Raw genomic sequence first — 19,482 nt, 5'->3', positions numbered from 1 at the left:
TGTATTTGCTACATCAGCTTTTTTTCATGAAGTAAGTATGTTGTAACTCAAATGTACATGTATAATTATACCTTTGGCCGACTTATACCGGAGATAATAACTGACTGCAAAGTGTAAGAGTTTCAGACAATAGTTGTTTGTTTGGGCATATACAGGTCTTACTAATCTTAACTTTTAACTTGTTCTCTTCTTAAGCTCTATCTGAAGTCCTATGCATTCAGGGTATTGCATCTAAAGTTATCTGTATTTGTCTGATTAATACCCTGGTATGTCTCACTTCACTTTGCCAAGAAACCAGAAGAATACTGCAAAAATAAATAGCATCAATCTCATCAGAAAAAAAACAACTATGGAAGCACAAGGGAATCAGTATTCTAGAATGTTTCCAGCACTTTCCACTGGTTGACAGAAATTACTTACTGTATTTAACTGCTATAGTAGAGAGATGTCCTTGACATTATAATTTGTATTTAGCACACAGACTGAAGTAGTGGGTTGGGCTCCTTCAGGGGAACCATCATGTCACACTCCAGTGATTAAAAACATTCAACAGTAGAAGGTAGATGTCCCTGCCTGTCCATTACACACCATGCATGCCTTTAGGCACCGTATATGGACAAAAGCTCCGGTGACAAACTGTGTCTGTCAGCATACCATCAGTTTTACATCTCCGACCGACTTCCATATTCCCGAGCCGCGTGAACTCTGGTTCTCTGGTAAGTGTTGGCAGAACCTTTGAGAGTATTTACCTGCCATACTGTCTGACAATTCCACCGTGAGTTTAGCCTTCAGCGCGAAATTATTTTTACCCAATGGATGCAAACACACGGTTATTGATGTGGCCCCACAGACATCGGGGCCTGCATAAGTGCCTGCTGGAAACCGCTAAGTGCAAAGTGGCTGCTGAGTAAAGCCCACACATGAGAGCTTTCATCACATGTGCCTCGCTCTCGGTATGAGATCAATGTAATTGCTGTGCTGGAACACTGGATAAACACCAAACTTCAATGACAGTGGTGTATTATTCATCAGCATTGAGTTCCATGTGCTAAGCACTGTCATCAATACAAACCCCAAGGTGTTCCTGTACTTTTCTACCACTTAGCTGTGTACGAAGTAAAGACGGTCCTTAAGCAGCTAATATCAATGTTTATCATGCTATGTGCCCACGCAAGGTGTGTAACTGAGAACATTCAGGGTCATGTATGAGAGCAAACTTGCCATTTCCAGCTCTAATGTGCTGCAGATCATTCTGAATCCCATGATTCACTGTTGCAAACTTTTTTATCTTGAACATTTGATCCTCAGGTAAGACCAGGATGGTTATTCAAAATACCAGTACTCTACAAGACCTTATTCTCCATTTGTCTTGCATGTTCACACTGACATCAGGGAGAGAGAGGAAACTGACCCAAACCCACATGAAAGATTGTTGTATTTCCTGGCTCACAAAAGACTAAATTTTCCAAGCAACAATCTTTAACGCCTTGCCATCATTCTCTCACTAGCGTTTAAAAGGTCGACTGAGTGAAGTGACATGCTCATTGCTTCTTATGAATCTCACAACCAACAAAACTGTTTTCAACACAAGACGCCCATGCTGCATGCTGACATTTACTTGATTGAAACCACAAAGTAAATCTCTATTATCCTAAACAATGTTAAATGATTTGAAAGGGTTGCTATAGGGTTATTGACCTAGACTTGTATCAATTTGTTTTCCTTTAGGTGAAAATTGACCTCATTTTCAGCTTTTAAAACAAGATAAATTCAAAGCCTTGAGGGAAAGTGTCCATACCACCTTCAATCCCCATTTTGCATGCCTAGCAAGTTGTCTCATCCACATGCAGTTTCCAGTTTCAAGCCACAATGTCTTTCTACCTGTAGTTTTCCCAAGGCTAAAGTCTTTTATTCCCCGCTTGGTTTTACCAGATAAGCACTCCCGTTGGTTTGAAGGATCGTTCCGAAGAACTACAAGTTGAAATTGAGTTTTTGTGGTATCCTGCTCACTCTATAACACGAAATTGGAAGATACTTTACCCATAACTGATACTTATACATCACAATTTACGACCATAAAATTCTCGAGATCTCATCCCTGGATATCATAAGTTTACTCTGTGCATGACAGTTGAGGGACATCTCTGAAGCCAATTCTGACAGATATTGATGAACTACTCGGTTAGTCAGATATCTCATTTTTCTTACAGCACTTTGTTGTCATGTATTATAACACCAGATCTGAAGTTTTTCCCACTGCCCATCACATGCAACTAATACCTTTCAATTTCTCACAGGGAAATGAATTATTGGTTAAACTTTTACTTTACATTGAAACTTCTTGGAATATCTCAGTTAGAGCAAATTTGCCATGCATTTGCTGCTAAAAGTGCTCAGGGCAATATAATATAATGACCATTTACCAGGCATGTACTTAAAGGCGTATTACCTCAAATGGACCATACTTTTTGGAGCTCAGATGTCAATGCTAGGATGTAAAGACATTCCTCTTTTCCAAGTTAAAACAAATGTTGACCATTTTTTGGGCCATGCATGTTGACCTAGAGGTACATGTTACTGGGCAGATACTAGTACATGTATACCAGTAGTCTCAGGATGCTGGAAGTATAATCTGCATCATTTTCATCACTGTTGTATCATATTTTAGTATTTAATTTTGTGGTGGTAATGTACTGGAATATTTCATTGGCATTTACGTTATGGGTTCCCCATTAAACCCTCCATTTGCCTCATGGCATTATTGGCAATAGATTTTTGGTTGCAGATTTTGTGAGGGTATGTTTTGCTTGTAAGATTCTAATCCTGATAACAGAAAATTCGATGAAAAGTTATTGTTAAAGATCTTGAAGTCAGGTGCCAGCAAGTACCTATCTGCAACAATTCCAAATTGAATTGATCTTCAAAATCAATGTCCAATAGACCACCTGGCTGCACGGTTTTTGGCGGTACAATAAAAAAAATGCCGAAAACTACTGAAATGGTGGCCAGTCAGAGAGAAGAGTACTTAAATGAGTTTTGTCTGTTGTTGAAATGATACAAACCTGACCTGACAGGACAATGTTTCCCTCTACTATTGAGAACCTTCCTGAGTTCAAGAACTCTACGGTACGTTGGCTGCGTGACGAACTTTTGGACTTAAAATCTGACAATGTGAACAAGTTAGGTTTTATCACAAGATCCCTCTGGAGCTCGAAAATCCCGGCTTTGAGTCAAGGGACCCAGCCAACGGCCTCCTGTTGTCAACCTTGGCAGCATAGAAGTGGCGTCAGACAAATTTGATTAGCTCATGATCACATCCTGGAAAGCAGGATTGACAATAAATCCCCTCAGTTACCAGAATGCTCCCTGCAGTTGAAGCTAGGGCTTGACTTAGAATGGCAAACTGCTGAATGAGTTAGACTAAAATAAGTGCTGGGCTTACAGTGGTGTTAAGTAGGCTCAGACACTTGCCTGTTTGTATTTGATAACCTTTGACACTGTACACACTGCATGGCACTAACATTTTATCAAATACTGGGGGATTTAACATTTTCAAGCTTTTACGGTAACCATGCAACTCCAACAAGAAATCAGAGATTTCAGACTTCCGGGATGTATTGGAGGGTTCATCATGCAATCCAGGCTTACTAAATTCCCTTCTTCATGCTGTTTCCCAGCCAGAGCCATTTTCCGTGTCTGACCTTTTGACCTATCATTCTGCCTGTCAATCTTCCCAAACCCACATGCTGTCAACCTACTCTGTGGACAAACAGACACACAAACTCACAGCTCAACCAAAAGAATACTTCTGTCTGTGCCTGGAAGTAATGAATATATTTTGATCGTGACATGCACATGCAGTAGAAGACCATGTATTTTGTGCCATGATGTTGCTTGTCCCCAAAACAATTTCAGACAAGCTTAAAAAAATATGCATATAATCATGCACAAAAGTTGTGATGCTTTAGACTTGTGGTTATGTTGTTTTACAGCAAAGAGACACTGTTTGAACCATTCATTGTGTCCAAACACATGGTTTACTGATTTATGGTAATATTTGTTTTTACTTCAGTCAGTGTAAGGTATCTCCAATGGCTAACTGACTGAAAACTCTCTCAGACTTTTCTTTATGCATGCTTGATTGCCCATATCTTGCAAGATAGGATGTCCTCAAGTCCACTTGTTAAACTTACAAGGACCACACCTCTTGTTAATTAGATTGAGGGTTGAACTTGTTCTACCATCAGTCATAGTCACTGGTTGTACAGATAGGAATAATTACTCATTTTCTGATACAAATCAATTACCAAAATCAACACCTTATCTGGCATATGTGCCACCTAACATTTTTCTTCTCCACCTTGCAGTGACACATTTTATCTACGTTTCACTTCAACTTGCAACGACTTGACATCTAATTTCCTGCCTCCCACGTTTTTGTCACATTGCAAGGCTTATCTGTAGCATTTAGCGGGCTCTAGAAAAGAGGGTCTTGTCAACGTGATGACATATGGTCATGTGGTTGATTACGTGACACACCAGCAAGTTGACATGTCATGTGATAAGCATGACAGAGACACCAGGCTCATGTGGAATGAAGCACAAGTCTGCTTATCTTGCAAGGCTCATTAAGGAATCCTGAATCATTTACAAAGAGGGTGTCATTATGGGGATTGAGTTGCCGTGTCTCGCTTGAGGAAAACAAAACAGTATCTTGTGGCCCTTAGAACTTATTTCCACATTATCTAAGACTTAGGTGTGAAACTTAGATGCCTTTCAATTATTTTTTTGTTATCATTATTACCTCAGTCTGGGGAAGGAAATATCTTTCCACGGGATGGTACAGTAACTGTTTTTGGTCGTGTTTGTGTGTTCGCAGCTGTAACTCACGGTGGGTTTGACAGATTTCTTAAATTTTTGGTATTAGTTCTTGAGGTCCCGATAAAGTATTTTTCTTTGTGTCAATATTTTCAGATATTGAGATGTGTCAATATTTTCAGATATTGAGATGTGTCAATATTTTCAGATATTGAGATGAAATAATTTGACACCCCTGTGCTCTACAAATGTTTGTGGTGTGATACTAGTATCATCTATCAACAGCTGCTGTCCACCCGCTTTTGTCCACCAACTTGAAGTTATGTAACACGACTGGTCATCTTTTTGTTAATGTGATGCCTGAATGCGTCATTTGCATTGTATACGTCCCAAATGTTTGGAATCTCAAATTTCTTGGTAGCCTGTATTTAGTGTAACCCCCTCATGTTGAAGAAATTGGAATAATCCAATCAACGACATGTATTTTGGGCTATTGCAAAAATATCTTGCAAGCAGTGAAGCTACTTTTCATGATTGGTGTTCATTGATTGGTAGGAAAGTATCATGTATTTGATTGCAAAAATGTTGCCAATTCTAGTTGTTATCATCTCATAATCAGTTTGCCCCAAAGTCAATTTCAGGAAAAGATTGACATTTATTTATGGAAAACCCAGCTACTTAGTAAACACTCTGATGGGATTGGAAAAAGTTGCTGTTTTCCATATAACATATATTGATCGACCATGTTATAATCTTTAAAATTGATCCATGGGGAGGAAATAACTATTTTGTGATAAAAGTGTAAATGAATGGTGCCAGCAGGAAATGGATTTCCCCTCAAGGGATCAGTTTACAGAAATTATCACAGTGTTGGATAGATCAATATTATATGTAATGTATCTTTGATGATAAAGGCATGGTAGCACATTTCCCCGAAACACAAAATCAAATTGGAAATCTGATGTCGATTGGTTCAGTCATCCCAATATTTTCTTCAGTCAGAAAAGTTTGGGATGACTTTACCAATTCAGCACAAACTTCCCAAACTCATAGGACAGAGCCTTGAGAATATGTTTTCAACCAAGATTTATCACCTTCTTTTGAATCTTGGCAGTAATGTATAACCCTCCTAGATCACCATTAATCATCCCGGTCTCAATGGCCTTGAGGAGGTGGCTTAGTATACAGAAAACATACAATCTCAGAACTTTTATGATTGGAAAAATACACAGGGACTTCATCATGCTGATGTCCTTACCCAGTACAATTTTCATGCCTGTTAATCAGATTTTCTGTGAAAAGGTACCTGTACTTTCTGTGCACAGCAGATCAAAGGGAGGCAAAGCAGGGACTTGTGTCAGAAGCTCCTGGTGAAAGAAATGAGTCCTGTAACTGGTACAGAAAGTACCTTTGGGATAAATCTGCAGTTCATTTAGAATTCAAGATTGCATAGCGTACCTTCAAAGTAAGCTGGGAATGTAGCTATGGATTATTACAAGCACATTTATGGTTTCTCTCATCCCTTTTCAAACATTAGGCATCCTTTGGGGGCCCTGCAACTGTAACTTTGATGGAGTACTAGGGATATTTTTGTAATGTGAAGTTTTAAACTGATTGTCAAGAACTGTAGCCTTGGCAAGATTACTGATTGGAAAGGACTGGAAAGGGGAATTGGAGCTAGTGCGTCTCTACTCTATTATCAGTGAAGTTCATGATGATCACATTGTTAGGAGGACCGTGGAATTGGTTCGTTGTCTTATCTTTGTCTCTGCTGTTGAGTACTCTCCAATCAGATCTGAGTTCCCCAGAGGATCTCATCCATGAAATCAAGTTTGTGTGGCCTTATAGGGAAACAGATTTCTTCCAGCCATGTTTCCCTGATAAATCCATACCAACCATCTGGATTTGTCTCCATTACAATTCTTCTTTTGGTGGTATTACTAAATCCATGCATGCCATCTGGGGTTCCTCCATTATTGTTAATATTAAGCGAATGTTTAGGCTGAAAGAGTAATGTGATGTTGCACGTCAGGTTGGGTTCGTCCCAGTTTGAGGTGATTGACCTAATCAATCAAGGGTTCCATTTGTCACTGTAAAAAGAAACTGTCCATTGATATAAGCCAGTCAATCTGAAAACCATTCAGTCACCTTAAGGGTACGTAAGGGTTAAAGGTAAGACCTTTGAAGTCTTCTCCCTTGGGAACATGATTCAGAGGTTTTGACCTGTAAATTGTGAGAAGAAAGGTCTGTGGTTTTATGTGTGCTGCACTTCTTGACTGACAATCTCTCACAGATGTTCAGTGTCAAAGACAATTATTTTTGCATATTTCCAGAACAATGTCATTTTGCAAGTCTGTACTTTGAACTCAGCCAACTTAATTCCAAGTACTATAATGATATTCCCAATCCTATTAAAAATGTGGAACATCCACCAGGAAGATGAGATAAAGATAATCCTCTTTGCCACTAGTGTGCTGAAAAGTGTGCTTTCTGCTCAAGTTTCGTAAGTTTTATTGTGCATGCATCAAATCACTTCCAGTTGAAGTACGTCAAGTGATCAAAACTTACGTATACCACAGGGCAATTTTATAGAACATGAAAGAGGCTGTGCAGCCCCAGTGAACACAATAATGGAGGTGGCCTGTAGATTTTGAAGCCCATTGGAAGTACCATCTCCAATAAATGAAACAGTTTTCCCCAGAAACCCAGTCACATGTTATTTGTTACCACCCCCTCCATTTGACAGGTCACTGTACATTTTGCTTTGCAATTACTTTGCTACACTTTTCCACTTCATTCACAATGCACAATTCACCACCAACTCAGCTGGTACAAAATACATTTATTGCTAATTTAACATTACATGATGGCAAGTGTGCTGGTAGTGCATGGTGGATGACATTGTATTCCCTAGTGTCGCTAGTGCTGAAAATTGCTGGGATTGGTATTTGATGTAGTGAACAGTTGTTCTCTGCATCTGTTGAAGCTGTTTTGAAACTTTCCAGAAATAATGTCTGTATGCAGGACAGCTCTGAAGCATCTTGGTATCCTGTCCTATTTAATGTGACCTCTTTAACTTTCCTTTAGACCATTTGTTTATGTCATACTCACTTTTCATTATCATCATGATGACTTTTGATTCTAATAGTCAGAATCAACATTCTGTACGAGGAGGTAACTTATATGTGCTGATGGAGCCAATATTACTTAAGGCATTGAATTGATACATGTGACAGGAATCGATTTACTACCACGTTATTGGAATGCCCTGAATTTCAGGCATCATTGCTTGCTGGAATGGTGCTTTCAGGTTCATGCACAGGTCATGAAGGTGTACTCTTACTGAGGTCTTCAAATGTACATTGTGCTGCCTTCCATTACATGTTGTAAAAGCTATCAGGAAAATCTATTAAGTAAAGGAGAAGCTTATGTCCAAAATCTTGAAACTTGTTGGCAATTTGAGGCCAGGAGATTATGGTTTCTCTCTCTAGGAGTGACCTCTGTTTTTCTTTTCTATGTTTGTTTTTTTCATTGAGTTGCATACATCACCAAACATACAAGAAGGGTTGCTCCCAATTTGTCAAAATGTAACTCAAAATAGAGAGTTATAGATAACATCGGCCATCAGGATTGAAAGTTTTGTGTTTGAGAGTTCATAGCCAAAGAGAATACAGAACTTCCATGAAGTAGCAATAAAGTTGTTTTGCATTATCAGAACGGGATGTGGTGTTTGCTGTATGTCCTATGAGGTTTCAAAAAGCCAACGAGATGCGATCGTTGCTAATTGTATGTGTGACAGAATAGTGAGTAATGAATGGGTTTCACATTGACCCCTGCAGCTACATGCAGGGCTATTGACAGGGCCCCCTGTATGCAAGTTGTGGTTTAAGCTGCAGTTGTCAAGACAAAGACATGTGCGATGAACACACAGCAAAAACAGGGACCTTGACATTAATGAAATAACTTATCTTACTCGGGTTTGAAGATATATGTTTGGAACTTAGAATCAATAGTGAATTGAGCTCTGATGTTGTCAACCATAGACTGTTTATACACACTGATTATAAATTCTATTGATTTTGGTGTGTATTTCTCCATCAGTGTTGTTGGTGAGTTAGTCTTTTTGGAGCAACACATAAGTACAATGTACATGTACAGGATATGTACATTATGTCTTCACATGTGGAAAAGACTGAGCAAGAGGCTATTTGAAACCCATTTCCTGAACACCTCTTTAGTTTAGGACCTTTTTTATTTCAGATTTTATTAAGTTCAGCACCAAGGACAGGGATAGTTATTATTACTGTATTGTATACATGTAGTTTCATTGGTTATCGTTGAAAGTTCAGCACCAAGGACAGGGATAGTTGTTATTCTTTCTGTATACGTACTGTATAGTGGCTTTGGTTGGTCTAAGGTCATTATCCTGTACATGTAAGTGCCACTTAAAAGATCAGTCAGATATGTCGTCTTTATCAATGATTGAAAAAAGGTGCTAAGATACAATCTCTAAGTTAGTAAATGGAGTCATGAAGAAGTGTGTCAATTGTGTATTTTCTTCTGTTGACATTTCAAAGGCTGAAGCTTTTGAGAGCTTTTAGAATGTTTATTGCACTTAGATAGAGTTGCAAAACTCTTATCTATAAAGTCAGAAACATGTTCACATCCCATGAAGATAGAGAATGCTTCTTCATAAGTACCTCAAACTTTCAGCAGCCACTGCCAAGATAAGGGATTCTAATGGGCTACTTGCCAAGTCAATTGGCTCATCGTAATGGCTACCTCAGATTCCACCACCTGTGATTGTGGACGTCCATGATCCATGTAATGAAAATGGTAAAAGGTTTCAAACCCAGGATGTAGCCACTAAATCTTCATCTGCTGGGCTTTGGTGTTTCGGATGCTGCACTATGGGGTCATATCACAGCTGCCAAAGTGGTTTTGGCGTTTGGCATTTTTCACACTTATGACGGTGGTACTGACTGAAAATTGGCAAATAAAGATTACAGGGTGCAGAGTGCCAGCATGTACACATTTACATTACAACTGAAAGTAAGATGTAGAACTCAGGGAAAACTGAATTATTTACAAGTCACTTTAGATCTGCCTCTGAAGATTGGATACATTTATCACGGTATGTCTTGGAAAGACATGGAGAAGAAAAATACAATGTATTTCTGGTCTGTCCATATCAAACCATCGGTCTTCTGGCAATGTTTGGGCAATTATGTGGAGTTGAGATAAAACTCAAATAATCAATGGCATCCATGAAACTCCCCCGGTGGCTTAGCTTGAGCCATGGTTTTCCTCCCTACAGAGTTAATGTAAGCTCTTCCTGGTTCAGGCTGAGACGTTAAGCACGATCTCGGACTTCATGTAATCCTATTTTGTTTATTGCTCTGTGCATCAAACATAACTGCCAAAGCAAGCCATCCCATTGGTTGTGACCTCCTCCAACAAACAAGATTTAACACAGATTGATTGTTTTTCATTTCAAACCAGGCTCAATGTTTTTACATTAGTGTTCCAGATCATTGATGAAGAGCAGGTACGCAGCCAAGTGCAAAATTATGAGCACCAGGTCTGCCAGAATGACCAACAAGGGACTGAGATTTGACATGAAAAGGGATGGGCAAGAAAAGTAATAAAGACTTACATTCTATTTTATATTCCAATATCTTTCCTTCCAGTTTAAAAGTTCATTGCCTTGAAGGCTTGAATGTAAGGTATGGTTGATGATTCTCAAGTATCTACTTTTGTGAGTAAGCTTAGGAAAGAATTTGGTTGATGTTCAATGGGCTCTCAGAAAGTCTTTCCTCACTTTTTTTAAAAATGTAGATGCTGTTCAAAGAGCTCAGATTACAATTCCCCCCTTTGGCTGTAGCTCAGCCTTTGCTTGACTTTAATTGCTTAAAGGGCCCTTTGAGCAGTAATCAATACATCACACCTTCACGCCTTACCCAAATCAACCTCCAACCCCCCGCTTAATCACCCACCATTCTGTCTGTTGTCGCATGGAAACAGGTGATTATGTTCTGCCCTGTGCAATGATACCATCTGACAATGTCACAGCTTGAGCTCTCTCAACAAGTTTGTCCTTGGACCAGTTACATCTGTAATGACACAGGATTGATGTGACCACAAAGTGATTTTAAGCAGTGACTGATCTCTACAGGTCTACATAGTTCACGGTCACCACAGAGATTTCTAAACCTCACTTCACAGGAAAATGGAAGCAATTTGGCATTATCCTGAAATTGAAGGTTAGAATGGCTGAGGGATGTGGTTTGCCCTCAGAAACATTTGAATGATGCAGCCTAATTCAATCATGACTGTAGTTGCTGTATATGGTGATATGCTTGATCAGGTGAAAATTGAATTTCAAGGCAGACTTCTATAATCAGAACTTTTATAATACATCCCAGTGACTGTTGAAGGTCAGTGTACAAGTGGAATTCTAACTGTGCTTTTGACCTAGATAGTCACTCAATAGATATCCAGCTTGAAAATGAATCATGAGATGACTGACTTTGGATTGCCCCAGGAGTATTAATTTTGATGTTTTATGCAACAAACATCACATCAGGTACATTTTGTATTAATGAAGACATCTGTTACAAGAGTATGCTCCATCACCAAAAGTCATTAGCCTTTTCATTCAAAAGTAAAATATGCTCGAACTATTATTAATTGAAGGATTATCAAAGTCTGTGTCAGGCAACTTGCAGTGAGGCCAATATTGAAGGATTATGTGGGAAGGGTCACTGGTAATTCAATAAATCAATATTTCTTGATGTACATGTATGCACCCTCCCCCTCTGTTAGCAATAATATGACATGAATAATCAACTTGGCTATAGTGTGGAACAACTTGGACCCTATGAAAAGTAAATCAATAGACTTCACTGAAAAGGTCCTTTGTGTCTTCAAAGACCCAGTCACATGTGAAATTTATGTTGTGGTTTGTCTTCAACTCCAACTTTGAGCAGTGTTCTATAGATGCAACAATGCACAGTTGTCTGAGAAATGTGAGCACTTATACGTTATGCATCCTTCAGGTCCAGGTTTTCCTCCATGATAGATGTATTTTTACTTCCATGCCAACTTTGTTGCTTGCCCTGGATGAGTCAAGTCTGGATGATTGTAAGTGTATGATGCATGTGTTTGGGCTAAAGATAATACTTAGAGTGCCAACTTCCTTTTTTCCTGAGCCACCGGCACCTGAAACTCATGTTTATCTGCCATGTTGTCATGTCAAATGTACGGCTGCCTTTAACCGAAGCGTTTTGGTCCAGCTTCATGGATTTACCTGAATGACAGCCTGGAGAAAAACTAGCGGATGGTCTCTTGGATGATCCTTTTGTGTAGAATTCTCCTGAGGTACATGTATTTTTAGCACAGACACAACAAGAGATGGATACATGTGAAACATCTGGCTAAAGGCAGTACAGAGACGTAGTAGGAAAGCCAAGTGATGTCCTCGGGCTCAGCTATCAGCAATGTATAGAAAGAACCTCTCCTCATGTATAGAAAGAACATCTCCTATAAAACCTGTTGTGGGAAGTTGTAGATAAAGATCAGCTCCTACTCCAAAATGCAGTTACTGCATCTGTTAGAGAAAATGTTTTTAGCAATAACCCACTCCTAACAGTACATCTCGAGATACAGTGTTTCTAACATCACTGTATATTGTGTTCCCTAGTAAGTTGCTTAAATGAGTAATATTATGCAAACACATGTAAGTAGGTCAGGACTGGTACTACTTAGGCAGGCAAACAGTGTATTAAGGTATGATTCAATCATGTGCAGTAAGCCTGGTAATGGTTTTTAAATCCCCACAACATGGGAAGTGTAGGAAAGTATATGATTGGATCTACTTTATATCGGCCACTGTAAGTCTTCCTATCAATTTTGCCAACAGTAGTACTTTGGCAAAGCTTGTGCTTACTTTATTACTTAAGACCAGACCAGACCAGACCAGACCAGAGGGAAGGTATATGCCTGTTACAACTGAATGTTGGCAACATTTAATGGTAAATTTAGGAGAGTTGGCAAAGCTTGACGGAAAATTCAGGAAGTCCAGCAATGATTAGCAGTAGATTAAAAATGTTCTTGTGTAAGGCTTTGGGAAATACTGAATTGGATTCTTCTTTAGCATTCATTTGGTGTCTGGCAAAACTTTCAGGCAATCTGGCATTCGACTATGTATTACACTCCCCACTGTTATATTTTCAATGAAAAGTTTATTGCAAATTCATGCCCGGAGGCTAATTGCAAATCACAAACATATATTGAATATTGAAACAAGTTACTAGTATACAATAACATATCTATACATAATGCTTTCTTCATAATAACTTCAATAATGCTTGACAATGAATTCAGGATAACAAATAAAGTGATAAGTAGAATTAAAGTCACCAATTACACTTCATGAATAATTTCCAGACAACCATTAACCTTGCATTAGAGCAGCTGGCTTTGATTAATGGTGAATTTGAAATGGCTTGCTACAGTTGTGCACTTCATTGAAAAAGGCATGCGTACTCTCTATTATGTCTCCCTAGAGCTTGGCCCTGTGCGAACATCAAGTGTCTATATGTCTTGAAGGACAGGCTTTTACTGTCATTTTCTTCAGAAGAATTCTTTGGAGGTGTGAAATTTGGCAGGTTAGCATTGATCATCTTGAAAAAGAAAGCTCTGCAAGTTTTAAAGATACATTTGATATATAGATTCTGAAGGTATTGATTTCACTGTAGCCAGTGGCTTTAATTGACCATGAGATCATTGATCAAGCTCAGGTATCTTTCAAATGAGAGACTTTGAGTAGAGCAGCAGTTAATGTTATTTATTACCATCAAATGTGGAGACCAGCTGAGTGCAGACTTCAGCATAGTGGGCCTTGATGCAGCCACATAATGGCAGAGGGCGCAGGACAGAACCATCTGGAAGTCAACTTGGCGCGACGCTCCCCGGAGCATGCGGTCCTGAGTGAGTCAGAGAGTGAGAAATGTATACCATTAGCTTTAACAAAGGATGGCATTTCCATAGAACAAAACTTCAGCAATGTGTATTATGAATGCAGAGTCTTTAATTACATTTTCATAGAACATAACGACTTACTGATCGGTTGCCTCACCTAATGAGCAAGATCAGATGTGTTTCGTGGCGCGTGACTGAATATACAGAGTGATTGTGATGAATGGTTTGTCACACCATCATACCAGAATCAATAGATAGCCCATGGACTCAAATGACCTGCAAATGTGAAATGATCTTTATGGTTGCCCCAGAAAGTTAGCCATACATTAATGATGACTGGACAGTATTATCAATGATTTTAGTATCAACTTTCCAATACAGTGTCACTAGGTATCTTTGTCAAAGGCATGCCTTCAAAATCAATGCCCTTGTTTTCTTTTGATCTGTCTACAGTTCATTCAAAATGAAAATCATGGAGGGAGGGCAAGTCTGTAAGGTTTGCAGTCTTGTTTTACAGTGGATATATAAGACATATTTGTAGAGTATTTTTTCTTGCATTTGCCCTGGAAGGATGAAGGTTCAAACTAAGTGGTAAAAGTTTGTATTGTCTGTGTTCTTTCAAGTACGGGTAAATGTTGCAAGAAAAGGAGAGACCAGAAGTAGCCTCAAAACTTTTCTTGGCAGTCTTTTGGTGGTATAATGGATGGCATGTGCTCAATAACAGAGTATTGACTTTTTTGAAACGTCAGAGATATCTATATTAGAATCTAGGCCAATTGCCAAACTCCATGCTTCACGGCACAAAAATCAAATGAAGCAAATCACACACAATAAAACAAAAGCACACCCAATAAATCATCAGTAGATTTCATAACAGAGCTTGAAATAACACTTGCATGTACAAGATGTTCAGGTAAAGTGAGGTCATGCAGGTAGCTCAATTGGTTTAGTTAAATCTATCTGCACCTTCATGTACATGTAATATCCTCCACACTGGGCCATGATGAAACCAGCCTTAGACAATGGGTGACTTGTGGCCAGTAGTGGTATAATGTCTTTCATTTAGAGTAGTAATCTCTGAATACAACAGATAACAAATTTGAAAATGATACTACTAGGAACATTTGTCTTTAACTGTCGATTGAAAAGTGATTTTATTGGACAGAAAGCCAAAGAAAATGAGTTGTGTCAAATTTGGTACTAGAATGCACTGATGTCAGATGCAGCTATACAGAAAAAAAATTGATCCCGGAAGTAGCAAGGAAGAACAGAAAGTAGCAACTGAGCCATATGTCGGCCCATTACAGAAAATGGGAAATAGATAGCAATTCTTGGGACAGTAATGGTCCTCCTAATGCTTTATTTTCACATCTCCATTAAAAAAGAATTAAGGGTGGATGTGTAGTGTATGGCCCGTGGCATCAGTTGCCATTAACAGAAACATCGGAACATCCTAATTGCAGGTCTTCATGTGAAGTATACCTTCAGGCACAGCCATTATTCAGGTGCCAGGATTGTCCCACAGCAAGGCCCAAGAATATTGGCTACAGTGTTTATCTGGTAGATTCTTATCAGTCAGACTTTCCCTTGGGTTGTACTAACTTGAACTTGATTTTTGTCAATTCAGTCCAGGTTCTCAGAAGCTGGTTTGTAACGCAATTTCAGCCTTGTGTCTGCATGCAGAATTGGGTTTTTATCATTTCAGCATTCATCAGACTCTGAGGATGATTTTTAAGCTGGTCTGAGAACCAGTTTTTGGGTTGAGTGTCAGCTTCCACATACCTTTATTTGTAAGAACTCAGGGTTCTTCTGTCTAGACACTGCATGAGAAATGCTGGCCCAGCTCCAGATTTATACCAGGTTTAACACATTTAGATTTGACCTGAATTTCTCAGAGGAACTTGAAGTTTCCAGAAAATTCATCCAGAGCTTACATCCGGGCGCAGTCTGAGTGGGGTCTTGGAGATTAAGAAAGATGTATGTCATTTGTCTTAGGCTGCCATTATTGATTCTATATTTGCAGTCATTCTCTTGCAAGGCTTGGCTTCTTTGATATACGCAGCACCAATCCAGAGAGAAATGCCATTCATATTGAGTTACATAGTGGCACCCGTGCTCCTCACTGTGCATCAGGCTATTGAAACATCCTTGACAATGTTTCATTCTACGATGTCAACGAACTGTTGCAATCAATTTTGCAGACAACTACTATTTGGGATGATTTAACTACCATTATCGTCTGCTCCAATTATACTGGCGACATCCGACATTTCAGTATTCCTCGACGATACATCAGGCTGTGGTCTCATTGAAATAGTCCTGTCAATTTGGCTAACATGGTTATTTTGTAAGTCATAGCTGCCAACATACCCCTGGTGGCAACACCGTACAGTTCTGTTTCTACATGTATGTAAAGAATACTAACAGTAGCAACTAAACTTATTACACTTCTTTTCCATGTAGTTGAATGTCAGTTCTGTTGTTACTTGTTTTGTAAAGTACTTACTGATAATAGTGATAGTTGATCTGTATGTAAAATATAAGCTGGCCAGAGTGTCTCAGTATTAACCATGTTGTCCCCTGCTGTGTTACAGTACCTTGTGAGTGTTCCTCTGAGGATGTTTCGTTGGTGGGCTTTCATGGGAATGCTGATGCAGGTACTAGTAATACATCTATTGTTTGATATGTGTATTTGCATCTGATTATGTATATATTTGAGTCAATTGTTGATGCAGACTCAACAACAGACAGGAATATCAGATGGCTAGCATGTCAACGAAAACATTTTCTGAATTCTGTATGAATCTTCCAAAGGTTTGGTACAATAAAAAGAGCACCCTTTCTGTACACGAGTGCCCTCCACAGCTAATTTACATGTAAACCTTGTCTCACATGCTTTTTGATAATCTCTGCAATTCAAGGTTGCGAGGATAAAGTCATCGACTTCAAAGCAAGGCTAAACTTCCCTGTAATTACTTCTGTGGCAGCCAGCCTGTGACAGCCATGGCTGTCTACGACAAATGTAATTAGATTACAGCTGATGGCTGTGCCTCTGACAGTCCATGTATCATCTTGTTAGAACTGAGCTCTACCACATGTTAGTATGATGACAAATGGTGGCACGCACATAAATGTGCATGAATATAAATCAAAGTTAACCGTAGTAGCATGAGCATTTATAGTACATGTATCATTAAAATTCCTACTGAAGGGATGGCTAATTTTAGGAGTACTGGTGGTATATTTGACCAAGTTGAAGACAAAAACATTGGAAAGGACATCTAGATCACCAATTTTTTGGACAGATGCTGCATTTGTTTACTCACATGTCTTCAACTTTGCTTGCTTCATTTGTAGGTTCCCTTTGCAGTGTTTGTATCGAAGTTTTTGACTGGACCATATGGAAACATGGCTGTGTGGGTGTCTCTGATTGTTGGACAGCCCTTTGCCATCCTTATGTACCTACATGACTACTACGTGATCAACCACCTCCAACCACCTGTGGGTCAGAACATCACCAACGCAGGGCTGTGAAGCTAACATGCGTAGTCAAGTACATGTACTGGAATGTTGAAAAAGGTTGAAACTACAGCTAATAATTCTTTTCAGGCCTTGGTTAAAATGTATGCACTTCTATACCTGGGAAGTAACCCACTTTGGTGGGTGTATGGCACATTTTTTGCCAATTGTGGACCATTTTCCACAGATTACAATGCCCACTAGCATGAAGATATTCCTTACTTCTGGTTGTCTGAATACCACAATCATTATAAGAGTAGAGGAGACGGTAGTTATGCAGTGTGTTTAGCTAGGGGTGGGCTGACAACTGACAGCTGACAGGTATACCTGTGGAAAGCAAGGCCATTTGCCAAGGCCGTTAGTTAATCTTTGAAATCATTTGCAGTGTTGATTTTCCTGTGCCATTGATATTTTCTATTGCTCAATATGGCCTTTGAGCTTGTAATCCAGCTTAATGCTGCTTATCATTCCAAAAAAGTGAACAAATTTGTTATTCCATAAATCAAGGATAATATATATATATAATCCCATACATATATGTTTGTTTCTAGTTTGGCTGTTTAAATACTATACGAAAATATATCTATGATGGAAAATACTAAAAATGACATGCTAGATAATACTACTGCTGGTCCAGTGCCACCATGATTCAGTTGAGTTTGTTGCACTACAGAACAGATTTGTACCAAATAACAGGGCTTGCTTTGTGAACACATTGCTGGTCATGAAAGATTTAATAAATTGCTGAAAGAATGAGTAGCTGAGGGATGTATTTTGAGGATATCTTTATAAGGAGAATTGTGCCATAGTTAAGGTGTCATGGGTTTTACTGTGGTGTACTTAATATATCATAATCAGGTGGAATTTGGAAAATCTCCAGTTTGTGTGTGTCAGACAAGACATATTCAGCAGCCAACAAGATTTGACTTTTTCGTTTTTTGTATCTCACAATATGTTGAAATTTTACTGTTGAACACAGAATACATACATCACTGGGTACGTGGTACATCACAGTAACAGAAGTGGCTTATGTAGTTTTTATCAACTGTAGAATGTCAAAGAATGGTTGCACCACTTCACTCTCCACTTTACAGAAGAATCTATCACAGGCTTCTTCAGAAAAATCTGTATTCCAGGAGAACCAAGTGTTGTCAGAGGGCAGAATGTCAACATTCCGAATTATAGCCAGCCCAAGGTCATTCCTGTACCAAACATCGACAGGCTATGATAGAATATGTAACATTGGATCTACAACTGCAGTTGTGGTCTCAATGCTCGGAGGAAGAGTCTTGCAAACGTTAACATGTAAATTAGGGGTAAACCATCAAAGGTTTGTTGTTGATCCATGCTGTAATTTTAGCTGCTAAAAGAAAGAAAGAAGGACAAGAAAACGAATTCTCAAGGTAGCTAGCTAGATTTTGTAGAAATGGTGATCACAATACTATGAAAACAGAGTGAATTGTTTATATTTTGTAGGAGATTGGTAAAGCAAGGTATAGTGACAAACGTTAAGGTACTTAGATAGAATTTAAAGGAAAATGACAGATGATGAGATATATAGAAAAGTTTTAACAGTTGTGATAAAGAGTCTTGAAAATTTGAAGTGGGTATTGTTTAAGGTGATTATTGAAGATTGTGGGTTGTACGTTTGATTTGGTGTTCTCAACTGTGTTTCCCTTTCCTATGTGCTAAACATTGTTACAGTATTGACTATATCGTAGTTGTTTAAGAATATGTTGTATGTTATTTGATTTCATGAATAAAGCCATCTGCCTATTTATGACTTAATATAAAACATGTACAGATTTTTCTCTAGGTTTTAAGTTTAACTGAAAGTGCCATTCTACGCGTTGATTTCATCCACAGGGTGAAACGGTGACTCTCTTAATGGTTCTGAGAGATAAGCTTTATACCCAGCACAAGAATCATGTAGCTCGTGTATAATTACACACATGAGATTAAACATTTAAGTAAACGAGTCCCCCGGTATGTGCCTTCGTGCCCCGCCATAGGGGATACCTTTGATGCTAATGATGATGTTCACACACCCTAAATGGTTTATTATAAGCTGTCCTTGGTGCTGAAATTACAGTTGAGGCTCCAAATACAGGAAAAGTAGCTCTATATTAAAGTGTCGAATAACCGTTTCACAAAACTGAAATA

General features: G+C 38.8%; 1 protein-coding gene across 3 annotated transcripts in view; it reads left to right on the top strand.

Moving 5' to 3' along the window:
- The window catches only part of LOC109473705 (diacylglycerol O-acyltransferase 1-like), a 32,474-nt gene extending 13,370 nt beyond the window's left edge, over positions 1-19,104 (top strand). For all 3 annotated transcript variants that reach the window (XM_019773678.1, XM_019773673.1, XM_019773674.1), the window contains exons 16-17: positions 16,395-16,457; positions 17,158-19,104. In XM_019773678.1, the coding sequence (XP_019629237.1) occupies positions 16,395-16,457; positions 17,158-17,334 (240 nt within the window). In that variant the 3' untranslated portion in view covers positions 17,335-19,104. The remainder of the gene's footprint in view (positions 1-16,394; positions 16,458-17,157) is intronic.
- The last annotated feature ends 378 nt before the right edge of the window (positions 19,105-19,482 follow it).

Source organism: Branchiostoma belcheri, unplaced genomic scaffold (assembly GCF_001625305.1).
Source record: "Branchiostoma belcheri isolate BF01 breed outbred unplaced genomic scaffold, Haploidv18h27 scaffold3, whole genome shotgun sequence".
NCBI classification, from domain to species: Eukaryota; Metazoa; Chordata; class Leptocardii; order Amphioxiformes; family Branchiostomatidae; genus Branchiostoma; species Branchiostoma belcheri.
Note: the sequence above shows the minus strand (reverse complement) of the source record. Positions and strands in the feature narration are given on the sequence as shown.